At 36.9% G+C, this 13,645-nt stretch overlaps 1 protein-coding gene across 6 annotated transcripts in view; it reads left to right on the plus strand.

Moving 5' to 3' along the window:
• Nucleotides 1-13,645, plus strand: part of CAMSAP1 (calmodulin regulated spectrin associated protein 1) — a 28,586-nt gene that overhangs the window by 2,611 nt on the left and 12,330 nt on the right. For 3 of the 6 annotated variants that reach the window (XM_080402153.1, XM_080402154.1, XM_080402151.1), the window contains exons 3-6: nt 8,066-8,328; nt 8,521-8,682; nt 9,561-9,641; nt 12,701-12,760. In XM_080402153.1, the coding sequence (XP_080258279.1) occupies nt 8,066-8,328; nt 8,521-8,682; nt 9,561-9,641; nt 12,701-12,760 (566 nt within the window). Of the gene's footprint in view, nt 1-8,065; nt 8,329-8,520; nt 8,683-9,560; nt 9,642-10,618; nt 10,652-12,700; nt 12,761-13,645 lie in introns of all 6 variants that reach the window. The other 3 variants (XM_080402156.1, XM_080402155.1, XM_080402152.1) reach the window with 3 other exon arrangements.

Raw genomic sequence — 13,645 nt, forward strand, 5'->3', positions numbered from 1 at the left:
ACAATGATGGGATCTCCAGCGTAGAGAAGGCTGTAGCAGCATTTGCCAGTTTTTCTGCTTGCATTTAGGCTCGTTCAGATTACATTGTAATAGAAGCTAATTGCCATGAACAGCAGGAAAAAATATTTTTTGCTGGGGCTTTTGGTGTTGCGTTGTTGGTCAGCTCCAGTGAGTATGGGTTCTTTTGTGCGCGTATCTTTGCAGGACCATGGCCTGTGGAAGTTCAGTTTGATTTTTGAAATGGCTTCTGCAAGGCGTTGTCTCATACTAACCATTACTTCTGGAGTAGCATTGCAAAATACTTAGAAATTTATAAGCCTCTTTATTTTGTAGAGAGATGTTTTAAAAGGTTTCCTATGTGATTACAATTGTGAATAATATTTGAATGCAATACATTAATTTTTCTCTCTCGGGGTTATGTTTTTGGTTTAAGATACTAGATGTTGTTCAGTGAGTCTTGGGCGGCTACCATGTGATTGTGAATTCTATGTAAAATATCACTATGCAGATGGAAGTTTTAGGGGGGCTTTTTTATTATTTTATGCTTAGTTCTGGTCAACTTGGTGGAAAAAAAAATACTTTTCCGGTTATAATATTAAAACACACTTAATGTTCTGAAGTAATTCTTATCTGATAGGGTTTCCATAATTGCCTTTGAATGGCTAAGTGAAGAGTGGTTTTCTGAAATGTTAATTTGGAATTGATGGATGTGGTTTGACATAATTTTGTGCCTTAATCTTTCAAATGATGGTGCATATCCTGGATTTCATTTTTATCTGAGTAAGGCTAAGTTCATGGTGAAGTGTGAGAATGGTCAAGAGCAGGAATTTGATTCTAGTGTAGGCTGTTACTGTAGGTCATTCATCACTGCAGGTTTTACCTGAAACTGTATTTTCTATTCAGTGTTAAAGGATATTTTAATTCTCCACGTATAAGTTGGCGTCTAAATAGGAAAGTTCTTTATTCTTTTCCTTTTTTTTCCTCAAGGGCAAATTACTGAGAGCGCTCATGACAAGTAATTTGAAGTCCTAGTTTGGGCTTTGTTTCATTTGATGATGCATTCCTCCTTTTTTCTCTTCTGGCCATGAAAAGAGAGAATTTTGAGTGCCGAACAACTGGGCACAGCTACCTCCTCTCTTCAACACAAGTGCTGCTAGTGAGACAAGTCCTTTTCTTGCAAGGGAATTGGGCTGAATGGCTTGTTCTGGTTTGTTCCTGTCTGTCTGTGGTGGATGCTTGGTTGTCAGAGATGGACTCTGGAGGGAGGTCTTACAATTGTCAGAATAGAGGGGAAGGGTGCTGTGAAGGAAGGTGTTTCCCTATTCAGTGTCATCAATCTCCCCAGATAAATCTGGGAGTACTGACATGGATTGCTCTAAAAGTCTGTGTGCAGACATCTGGAAACTATGCACTTGAAAGATTATGAAGTGCATGTAGCTGAGACAGTAGTTTGAGGGAATGGGGTTTGATTAGGACAGAACTATCAGCAAACCTTTTTAGAATCAAACATGCACTTTAGGAATTCTAGTAGCAGTGTGAAAATACAATTCATAGCATGTAAGTGGCCGAGCAGCAAGGGTGCCGCAGAGTTTGTGGAACTTCAGTTCACAGGAGGCAAGTGTGGGAGGTTTAGAGAGGCTTTGCAAGCCATCCACAGGAGAGATCGCTTTCGCAGTCAGTGCAATGAACCAGATTGCCCAGCGGTAACAGGGCCACATGCTGCACAAAGCTGAGCAGAGGGAAGCGGACCTGGTCCTTCAGTGCCACTGTCCCCTCCGGCACTGAGCAGTAGCAGCAGTCAGAATGAACACAACTAGTATGTTTTTGTTTGGTACAACTTGGGAAAGTAGGCAATGACAACAAAAATTTTTGATTTCTCAGCAGATTTAGTTAGTACAGTGTTAATTTGTGTGTAGAAATTGTTTTCCGTCATCACTGTTACAATGTTAAAATTTAGATAGGGAAGGGGTATATGGAAGTTTCTCTGTGTTGCAGCTTGCTGTGGGCTTTCCATAACAAATGTTGTTGCTTCTTTAAAAGTGTTTAAAATTTGGATTTTTCCAAAATTAACTTGGTCAGTTTTACTTACTTACTAGGGCTAGGAGCTTTACATAGTTTCCAGAATCTGTGCTAACATTTGCCTTAGACATTTGGCAAGAAAGTCAAGGACTAATGTTAATGCATTGTAGGGGAAATGCTAGTGTGGCTTTTTTTGGTCTTTGAAGTATTTGCTGCTTACCTGTAAAATAATTTTTACAGTACGGTAATGGCTACCCACAGTTACTGGCTGGTAGAGGCAGTGTGAGCATGCTTCCAGGGCTAAATCTCCTAAATACGTGCGTTCCCTGCTTTTGTTCCTTGTCAGCTTTCTTCTCAGGCCCATAGTAAAAATATTCTTAAGAAAGCTGTTGTGTTTTGCAGATCTTCAATCATTAAACATCTGTTTCTTTTATAATGCCTGTTTCATAAACGCTTACTTGTGTGAAGTTTACAGGGGTGAAGAATTCCATAATTACTATTTTCTCTCCTCCATTCAGGTTTGTGGCTTTGTGCTTGATCAAAAGATATGATAATGAGAGTGCGGTCACTCTCACCAGCTGTATACAAAGTCTTTAGCATGTTTTTTTTCCTGCCTGTTGTATGTAAATTTTATTGTGTAATATTATAGATCACTTACAGACTTTATAATACAGTTCTGTAATGAGAGGCAACAAAGAATGTTTTTATTATAACACAGATTGGCTTAGTTGCTGAGAACATGCAGTTTCTGCTCATGGTCTGCAGCATAGAACACTTCCATACAGCACTAAATAATTCCGTGAACAGATACGGATAATAATGAAATCCTGCTCAGAATTTGAGTAACCTTCGTTCTGTTTACCATGATGCTTTGGCGCTCTTTCCATGTGAAACCAGTTCTTCGTGCTTCTGGAGGTAAAAAAAAATCTGGGGTGTATCCACTTCTGCAGTTCAAGGGATAAGTCAAATTTTGTTCAGATTGCTGTATTTTGCTTTATCGCATCATTATCAGGTAGTCCTCCTTGAACAGATGTTTGTAGGTGAGATGACAAAGAAATGATCCCTACCCTAAAGTGATGAGTGTGATAGTAGTTGTGTCTCTGATGGTTGCTACAAGTGAAGTTACTTCTGTAATCCTGTACGCTATGGTGTACACAATGATCTATGCTTGGAACTCTCAGTTTTTTTGAGAGATTAGACCATTGATGTGACTGAACAGACCTAAAGAATTGCTTCATGAGAAACTATGACCGTTTATTTTTGAGCCCTTCATCTCATAAAAATAGCTGGTAAGAGGTATCTCTCCAGTGGGGCAAGAATGCTTGAGTCTATGCTGCTGAAACGTGGAACAAAATAAATTATTGCTTTGGTTTTGTAAGCATGGCAAACAGCAAAAATGAGCATTTTTAGTGATAAGCTGACTACATGCAACGAAGTAACATGGTATAAAATTTATGTGTGAAAGAGATCTGGTCAACTGATAGTGAGTGTAGCCATGGTAAATTCTTCGACAATTCTGAACAGAGAACTTAGGACAAATTGATTTAATGATGTATGCCTTCACAGATCTGATTTATCAAGTTATGTGCCATTGTTTTTAAGTTCCTATAAAACCACTGGTAGGTTTTTAAGCTTTGTCTTTTGAGCACCTCAGTTTGTCTAAAACTGGCAACTTTAAAGCTTGCATTGAAGTTGATGCTAACGTTTTCCTGGGTCAACAACTTGGAAAGCACATTAGGGAAAACAGAAGGTGTTTGCAAGCTTCTTGATAGCATGCAACAGTAACATAAAAGTGGCTTACTTTTAGAACGAAGATGGTATTGGGAGATGTTTTTATAAGCAAAAAAAAAAGTTTAATTGCTTTTGGTTTGCTTTGGTACGATTTGTTAAACTGTGCAAGTAAGCATGTTTGTAGCTATAGCTTACAAGTTAATTGCTCAGAAGATAATTATTCATGTTGATTTTTCAAAATTCCCAAGCATAAATATGTAGAAGTACAAGTTTTAATGAAGAGAATTTTTCTAACATGTAAGTTTAGTTTTAGGTCATGAAAGTAAGGTGTTGAAAAAGGTGCTTATAGAAACTGGGATTTGGAAAGACTGGGACATTTTCTTCTTTTGACACATTCTGTAGTGAGGCAAGCAAAAAGTGTATGACACTTGGAGTTTGCCTGATCCATAAAAACCAGGGAGAAAAGCTATCCATAATAGTGGTGGTTAGTTGTGTATCCATAGTGTGTTATTTAAATTAGCATTAGGTTGACTCTGAGGGTGTATAATTGTCCCAAAACTAGCAGTGTATTTCTGAGATTTTTGGCAATGTGGGAATTTTGACTTTTTTTAAGGGGGTTTTGGAGAATGAGCAGACCTGGCTGCTGCAGGTATTCTGTGTGGTTTTATACTACAGATAAGAATAATTAGCAGAGATATGAAAGATAAGATAGGTCTTTTATGTCGCGGATTTAAAGTATTGAAGATACCTCACAAACAGAGCACTTCTTTTGTCTGTGGCTACCTAGGAAGGCTGTTACCCTGCTTGAGATAATCGCATTGTGTACAGGACATCTACAACTCATGATATTTGGAAGTTTCTCAGCTCAGTTCTATACATACTTACAGCATCCTTTTTGCATTACATTTTTTCCTGCCACTTTCTCATTTATTTGTGCCTGCCATGTGGACAGTATGATTATGTCTAGCATGAAATACATTTGAATTAAATACTAAAGTTAATATTACCACTCTTGAGCTTTGACGTGGTTCTTATATCTTTAAAATTTCTGTGGGCCTTTAGTCAGGACATCAGATTAGTTCCTTTGTCACAGATGGGCAAATTTACCCAGCAGAAGTGTTGTATACAGTAATGTAGGAAATAAAACTGAGCAAGTGTTCACAGTGAAATAAGTTGCAATGGATTAATGTTTCTGAATAACTTTTTATGATAGCATTCACATTATTAATCCTGGCACTAGAAGTTATCCCTGCCCCCAGCCGTCTTTAATCCTGGTCAATCCAAATCCATTCAGTCCTTAGGCAGTTGTATGGAGATCAGAAACATGATGTTAGAGGGTTCTTCAGCATATAAGAAAAAGATTTCAGATCTCTTGATGGGATGTTTAGACTAAAGAACAGTAGCCGAGATACAAGGTGTGGTGGGTTTTTGTTTGTTTGATTTGGTTTGTTTCTTTTTTAAAATATATTGATTTCTGTGACATGGAACCTCATCACGAAGAACTAGATCCATTTATTGCTAGAAAAGGCTTTAAAAAATCATTACAATGTTGCTAATTTAAGTGAAAATTAATGTTGGAGGTCTTACAGCCCCGTCACACAGGAAGCTGAGCATCATGTTCCAATAGTCTCTTCAGTTTTAATAATGTGTGTAAAGATCCTAATCCAATAGGTTGTATCCCTTGTGGGTATGTTATGTTGAAGAGGAAGCTTTTTTGCTTTCTGTAGTTAGTCTATATAAACGTGTGGAAAAGGGACTGAGGAAAACCCAGAGAGCCGTTTGCTGATGCAGTGGGATGCAGGGGTAGCTGGACAGCTGAGGAGGAACTGCAAGGTTCTTTGTCCAGCATTACTCACAGCGCAGTTTCAGACAGTCACCTCGGTTACCCTGCTCTGTGGGGGTCTGCGGAGCTGGAGGAGGGCAGATGTTCGTACTTAAAACCCTTATCTAAGTACTTCAGGTTTCAGACATTTTGAATTCGCTTTCTTTTGTTTGTTTTAAAAAAGCCTTTAAAACTTGGAGTGGTGCTAATGCTTTTGCCAGAAATGTACTACTTCATGGATATTTTATGAGGTAGTATTCTATTATTTCCTTTCACAAATACTCTGATTGTTAAAAGGTGTAGCTGCTTGTAATGAAGCTGAAATGTTGAATTATATGAGCTGCTTTATGTTGTGATTTTTATTTTTTTTTTTTAGATCTTTCCTCAGTCTTTACAAATGCAAGCTCTAGTTCTCTTCCTGGAAATGGCAGTGACCATTAAATAGAATTAGCTTTCAATTGCGTTTGATTTTAGGTCAGGTTGTCTGATGTTAAGAAGATTAAAAATATTTGAATTTATTACCTATTTCACTAAAAATGGACGCCCACATTAACAAGTGCTACTTATGTAGTGCCAGTGGGGTTTTATTGTGTCTCTTCCAACCTAGACTGTATATCACAGCATTCGATGTCATGTAAAGGAAAAATAATGATCTTCATTTTTTTAAAATTAAGAAAGCTTTCCATTTTGAAAAATAGGGGCAGTGTTGTATGACTAACTGGGTAGCTGTTAGAGCTGTTACAACAACACTGGTTTACTACGTATTTTTATTTAAGTGAGATGTACTTCTGGCTCATGTAATTGATAACATTCTGTCTGAGTTTCTCTTCTTTATGAACATTAAGTGCTCCGCAGTATATACATACTGTGGCTTGTTTTGCAGTTCAAAGACATGCTATGGGTAGGAGTGGCTTTGAATGGGGAGATGTAATGATTCTGGAAATGAGCTGAATGAAAAGTAAATATGCTGCCAAATTAATTCTTCTAACTGTAGATGTATGTATTTAAAATGAACGGTGGAAGTGACTCTGGGGGAAGATCTTCAGAGTGACTGTGTGGCATAAGATAGAATTTAATGTTTGAAAATTATGAAATGTCAGGCTTCTATTAAGACAACACACTTGAGGCTAGATAGTATTTTTTCTAGACTCATTGTTACTTCTAGGCTGTTACAAAGATCAATAGCTTCTAGTCTGATTACTGAATATTTATTTTGGGATATATCTGTTTTGTCTCATGACTTTTCAATAATATCAAGAAACTATTGTTTACAACAGCATTTCCTTTCACTTTCAACTGTTGTAATCGGTTGACATTTGCCTTGTGTTGTAGTGTTACAACCTTTAACAGTGGCAGTGGTTCAGCTAGCAACGTATGGTTTTGAAATGTCTTAGACTTGTTTAGAGGGCTCAGAATGTTAGTTGTTGTTAGTGCCTTTCTTTCCTGCCAGCTGTGAAACTGCACTGATTAGTAGCAAAAGTGTTTGAGGGTTGGGAACGGGTGTGCAAGGATGAAGTCTTCTGTGTTAATTTTAACTTGCATGTAAATTGCTACATTCAGGATCTGTGTTCAGCTTAAATCATAAGACAACTTGCGGAAATTCTGCCATTCCAAAAGAAGTTAATTTTAGACTTGGCTTAAAATTCACTTTGGATCCAAGTTCAAGTTGAGTGGTTTTGCTACATAGGCTTGAATTTTTATTTAAAGGCTGAAAAGCTGCAGTAGTTTGCTTCAGCACTCTTGTCATCAGAAAAAATACACAATCAGCTTGCTGGAGACTCAGTTGTTCTGCAGACGTTTTGTAAAACGCCTAAGGTTTTAGTCAGGTATTTCAGCCTTTCTATGAACTTTGGTAGTTTAGAACCAAGAAATCGGTGGCTTAGTTTTCTTTTCCAATTTGAGAATGTTTGGCTGACCCCTCTCAGGGACTGAGCACTGTGGTTATTCAATTGCTGTGCACAGATGTTTCGGGATATTGCTTGCAGTAGCTGTAAATTTTGCTTTGAAAATATGTAAACTTTGCCCATCTGAGGCACAGAGCGTTTTAGCTTGTGATCCAAGTAAATGATTTATAATTCCAAACAAAATTAGAAGTATTAGTAATATGTACTAATCAGTAGAAGTGATAGTGTGTCATTCTGATTAAGCTGAGTCTTAGTCAAGGAAACAGCTAGAGATGTGTAGAGGACAGTGGGACTTTTGTCCACGTTGAAATGCTTTCTCGAAAGGGACTGTAATATAGAGGTTTTACCGAGGTATGTATACGGCCAATTATATGTGCTTTACCTGAGTAAAATTTAAGCACAAAGACCTATTGAAAACAGTTTACAATATGAAATTGCAAACTTTATTACGTTCAGTATTTTTTGTGCTTGATTTTTTTGTTTGTTCTTTTACATGCTGTCTTTGGATGGAGTTAACATTGTTTACTTTTGTTTAGATCACATGCTGCTTACTGGTGCTACTTGTTGAAACTTTTCTTCCTTGTTTCAGATAACGTCCCAGAGGAGTTAAAGGACCCGTTTTACATAGATCAATATGAGCAAGAACATATTAAACCCCCCGTCATCAAGCTGCTGTTGTCCAGCGAGCTGTACTGCCGTGTCTGTAGCCTCATTCTGAAGGGGGATCAGGTGGCTGCTCTGCAGGGACACCAGTCGGTGATCCAGGCTCTGTCTCGAAAAGGGATTTACGTCATGGAGAGTGATGATACACCTGTGTCAGAATCTGATCTGGGCTGTGCACCAATCAAAATGGTTAGCTTAATTAAATCCACCTCATGATCTTCTTTTTATTTAACGCTATTTAAAATAGTTAATGGAATGAAGAGCTCCTAATTTCTAGGTCACTAATCTCAGGAATTTTAAAATTTTAAATACAATTAAAATATATAACACTTTTTCTTGAAGGATTTTATTTTTTAGTACTCATTGTTTTCTTCTTTATAGAGTTCTCATATGGCAATGATTGATGCTCTTATGATGGCCTATACTGTAGAAATGATCAGCATTGAAAAGGTGGTTGCCAGTGTCAAGCGTTTTTCTACGTTTAGTGCCTCAAAAGAACTGCCCTATGATTTGGAGGATGCAATGGTTTTCTGGATTAACAAGGTAAAATTTACTTTGAGAAAAGTGTGCCTGTTTCTTATTGTTACTTTTCAGATTTTTAAGAAGTTCCTAATGAATGTCTATTCAATCTTTCTTACCTGTGCATGTCTTTCATCTTTTCCACCTCAGATGAAGAGAACTGCTTTAATTACTGTGTTACTTGTTACCTCAAGTCCAACAGTAGTGGGTGTAATATCCTTCTAATACAGATTATTATTAACAGTATTTGGTTCCATTACTGCTGTAGTGTGTTGTAATTTTGTCTTCTTGCTTGCCTTCCCAAAGTTTCCCTATGCATTAGGAAAAAGAATCAGGGAATCAAAGTAGCAGGGAAATGCAGTTTCTTTTTCTTAAAGATGCTGTAATAAAGCTGGTAAATTTTTCAAGGCAAATTTTAAAATAAATAAGATAATTAAGAACTAAATTAGGAGAACTGTAGAAGTTGAGTTCTTTATTTTCAGACAAGCTGCTGTGAGGTGTGGCTTTTTTGTTTGCTGTTTTTTAAGGTAAAGCATTGTTAAATAACAGGATGGACTTAACATGTTAAATAACTGGATAGACATACTTGAGACTAGCTTGAATACACTTAACAAATACTGAAACTTTTCAAAGGCTAGAGGTTAAGTTACTGAAACACTTTCAAGTTACAGCAGAGTCACATTGCAAAGAGAATGTCTCCTTTGCAAACCTGGGATTCCCTTGTGATTGTAGCTACGGCTAATGAAAAAGTTGGTCTTAAACTGTTGTAACATGATTCTATGAAGGTTTTATGTTTGTAGAATGGATTGACCACTAAGTAAGGGGAGGAAGAAGAAAACTTGACTTGGGGAAACATGTATTTGGATGTATTTGAATATCCTTTCTGTGCTGTGCCCTTTTAGGTGAACCTTAAAATGAGAGAGATAACAGAGAAAGAGATTAAATTAAAACAGCAGCTAATGGAAAGTCCAGGGCACCAAAAGGTAAAACAGATTTGTCTTCAGTTGTGATTTTTGCGTCTTGATGATTAATAGATTTAAATATAAATATCTCCAGTATTTTCTTTGTCAGAGAAATGTGAGGCATCCAGTGCTTGAAACTCTGAGATTTTTGTGCATGTGATTTTTGTGTCTTATCAGTGCCCTTCCTTACCTTTCAAGCCCACTGGTATCTTCTGACTTTCCTTTAAGTTTCAGTTGGACTAAACCAACTTGTTTCAACTTAAAATAACTTGTATCAACTTTACATGAGTAAATATGACTCAGCTTTCACAGCACAAAATACATATTACATATTTTGAAAGCTCTTGGCGTATTCATTTTGCATGGGTTAATTGTCTGATGTAATTCAGAGGCTTATTCAAGTTACATCTAGTAAGCATACTCTTGGCATTCAAATGTTATGTGTGTGTTTGTAGTTTTTTTTCCACCTTTTCCCCTTGAAATTATATCACAATGCACTAATATTGAAAAATATAGTACACTTTCATTTCTGGAGAATGTAAAGCAGATCTTTCTCATATATAATGTATATTGGCTATCTGAGCTCCCAACTTCTGATGTAACGAAGCCTTAAGAAAAGCTGCTGTGTACTTTTCTCAAATTGGCATTGCTGTGCAAAAGAGATAAGTGACATGTGAACAAGGCACAATCGTTTAACTTTCATATTGGTGGCAAAGGCTTTTTATATGCTTTTTATGCAAAATAATATACTGTCCATAATATTTTATGTAAAATAATTACAAGTTGATGAGTGGTCTTGAAGGATCCCTTTAACTATTTGACTCTCTATTGACTTCTGGGTCACATTTTAATATTTTAAAACCTAAATTTTTAAGATACAAGCCCTCTAAAATATGAAAGTGTTTATTGCTGAAGTGCATTTAAGTATTACTGCTTTTAACTTGCATTGCTGATGTTCCTTTCCTATTCCTACATTCTGTTCCTTGCTTCCTGAGCAGTCTCCTTCCAAATGGTATTGGAAATTAGTACCTGTAAGTGAACTACTTTTCCACCAGTTGTCATCCACCACAAAATCATGGCTTTTTAAATTTCTTCAGAGTGTTTGCTTCCATTACAATGCTCCTTAGATGATCTTTGAAAAAAACACCTGTGCAAGCTTTTGGGTCATCAGGCTTTGTTTCCATAACATGATTTTTGCATACTGTACAGCATATAGCATAAACACTTCACAGCATTTCAAAATTGTTTCCACAGTGCAGGAGTGAGGGATATGGAGTAGCAGCAAAAAACTAGAAAATTAACAACAGTTGAAATGGTTGCATTTACTATTTTTGTTGTAAGTAGGCAATTGATCACAGCACTAAGGTGATATAAAAGCTGGTCGGTTTAAACGGTTATTTAATCTTTGAATCCATAGGTAAGAGAGTCACATGTTTGCAGTAGTTCATTAAATAATGCTCTTGCACTGTTTTTGCACCTGCTCTTGTGCAGGTTTGTAAATCTGTCAAAACCAGAACATCATTATTCATTGAGATGGGGTTAGAAGATTTGACAAACCAGTTTGGACCCGTTATGACAGCTGCTGGAATTGTATGCTAAATTAATGAGACTAAAGCTGGCATAATGGGAGGAAAGACAGTTTACATATAAGAACAAAATACTTTCTTTATGGTGGAGTGTGAGAATGGAATATCAGTTCCACACTCTATAAAAAAAAATAATGAAATTGTACTTGTAGTATACAAGTCTGCTTTCTTTTGGCTGAGTTTCCTGGCTTTGTTTCAACTTGCAGAAATATTTCTTTGTTCCTTTGCTTTCCTTAGCCTTGATACCCTTTCTCCTGCACTTGCTGGATTCGGTGGTTTTCATTTTCTCTCTGTGAAGATGAGAGCTGTTGTCTCAGTTGCAAATTCCAGAGAGCAGTGCAGTTGGAAAAGGCGGGAGCGAGGGGGCGGTCAGCTGTCCCCACAGTCTCTACCTTTCCACAGAGAGCTCAGTCGCACCCCTCTGCCTCCTTTATTTGTTTGAACCAAATGTATGGACCGCAGTATAAACTTTATTTATGTGAAATAAAGGAAACTGAGTGGGGACCTGCAGGCTAATAAAACCTGTGAGAGCGCCCTGTGTTCCAGCCTCGTTTAATGACCTGTGCCAGTGTGTAGTGAAGTATTGACATAGTGCTTATCACTTGCGTTCTAGTGTGCTTAAAGATCTCATCTGTATTTGAGGCATACATTTGATAGCCTTTCGAGGAAGTTGGGTAGGTTTACATTTTGTTTAGAGACAACTGGGTGAGAGCAGAAGAAACTACAGGAAGGGAATTGACTTGCAGGATGTTGTTGCACAAGTTGGTGGTAAAGGGAAGAGTAAAATACTCATTGCTAGTCTAGGACCACTTAAGTTGTATTGGTTTACTGACAGATTTTGAAGTCTCCATAGTAGTTGTCACCCTGTGTCACTTCTGTACTACTTGGGGTTTTGTGTGATTTGTTTGAGGTTTTTTAAATGTGGAGTTATCTACTTCAGTAGCACCCATTTCTGCACTTTAATGCATACAAAAGTTGTTACTTGTATGCATGGACAGAGGGGAACAAACAACAAAACTTGGGTTAAAATATAAGAAAGAATCCAGAATTTTCAGTATGAAAGACTTGAATGGGAAAGAGAATAATAGTAGAGCAAAAGAATAGGGATTAAATAAAAAAACCCTCTTTGATACATTTGTGGTTTTTTTCACCAAAGCTAACATAAAGTAATTTTCAGACTTTAGTTCAGTATTGACTGTAGTCAGTTTAAATTCCGTTTAAGCCTATTGAAAATGGAATATTTGTATCTAGTTTAAATACAGGAGTAATTCAATTTAGAAAGAAATTTCTAAAGTTTGTCTTTAATATACTTAACTTGACTAAGTGGATAAATGATGAACCTTTTAAGCTAACCAGTTCACCTTGGTGTGTGTACTTATTTTATCAGACTTGATGACAACATTTCCAGTGCATAATGGATGTTGCTAATGCATTTGATTTGTTTCTTGTTTGAATAATCACCATCGTATATCTCACTATTTCTTTTTGTGTAAGCCTGATCTGATGCATGCCATATCGCACTGCATGCTGGAACCAGTGGAATATGCTCGTGTGGTACAGTATGATTCACATTCCATTACATATTTGTGGAGTGCTCCAGGCTGGGGGAAAAAAATAATTTGCACCTGGTAAAAGGATAGGAAAAATAGCATTAGCATATAGAGATAGCTTTTAGAGTTACTTGCCTTTGCCTGGGAAACTTAACATAAGATATTTATATTTGTGCAAAATAAACAAAACTGGTTCTTATTATATATATATTATATATATATATAAAATAAGTGATCTCCATTCCTTTGAACAGATTTTTTTCTCAGCCTGTGCCATCCTAAATCAACACGTATGAGTATGTGTGTGTTTGTGTAGAATCTTCCCAGGTTTTCTTGGAAAGTATACGATACCGTTGGTAAAATCCAACTTTCCTCCGATGATTAAATACTTTCTCTGTATATCTGCATGTTAGGCCGGCTCATCAGTCAAGATAGTTTGTTAAATGATAAGTGATATTGATGCACTAAAGTGTAAAAGGAATCTTTTTTCAGTATTGAAAGGTATTTCTGCTAGGCTCTGTAGCGTCTTGTTCTTTCACTCGCCCAGTTGCTTTGCTGCTCAAGCTTAGATACAGCCTTCTAGTCTAGCTAGCATGTGGCTGCTTAGTAAATATCAGCACTAAAACTTCTCTTGCAAAAATTGCAAGAAGCAATGCCAAGATTTGTTCTTTAGTTGACTGGCTTTAGCTCCTTTTCAGTTATGCTCCAAATTACATGAGGGCCAGGGGGGTGGTTTGCAGAAGAGTTTGATACTGATCTGTAGTGAAATCACAGAGATTTTTGCCATTGATTTTTAAGGACCTACTTGCTCCTCACTGACTATTTTTGGAAAAGTCCATGGTTTTTTTTCTCTTGCATGACATTGGTATTGTGTACTGGCTTGCCACAC

Source organism: Falco punctatus, assembly GCF_963210335.1.
Source record: "Falco punctatus genome assembly, chromosome: 9".
NCBI lineage: Eukaryota > Metazoa > Chordata > Aves > Falconiformes > Falconidae > Falco > Falco punctatus.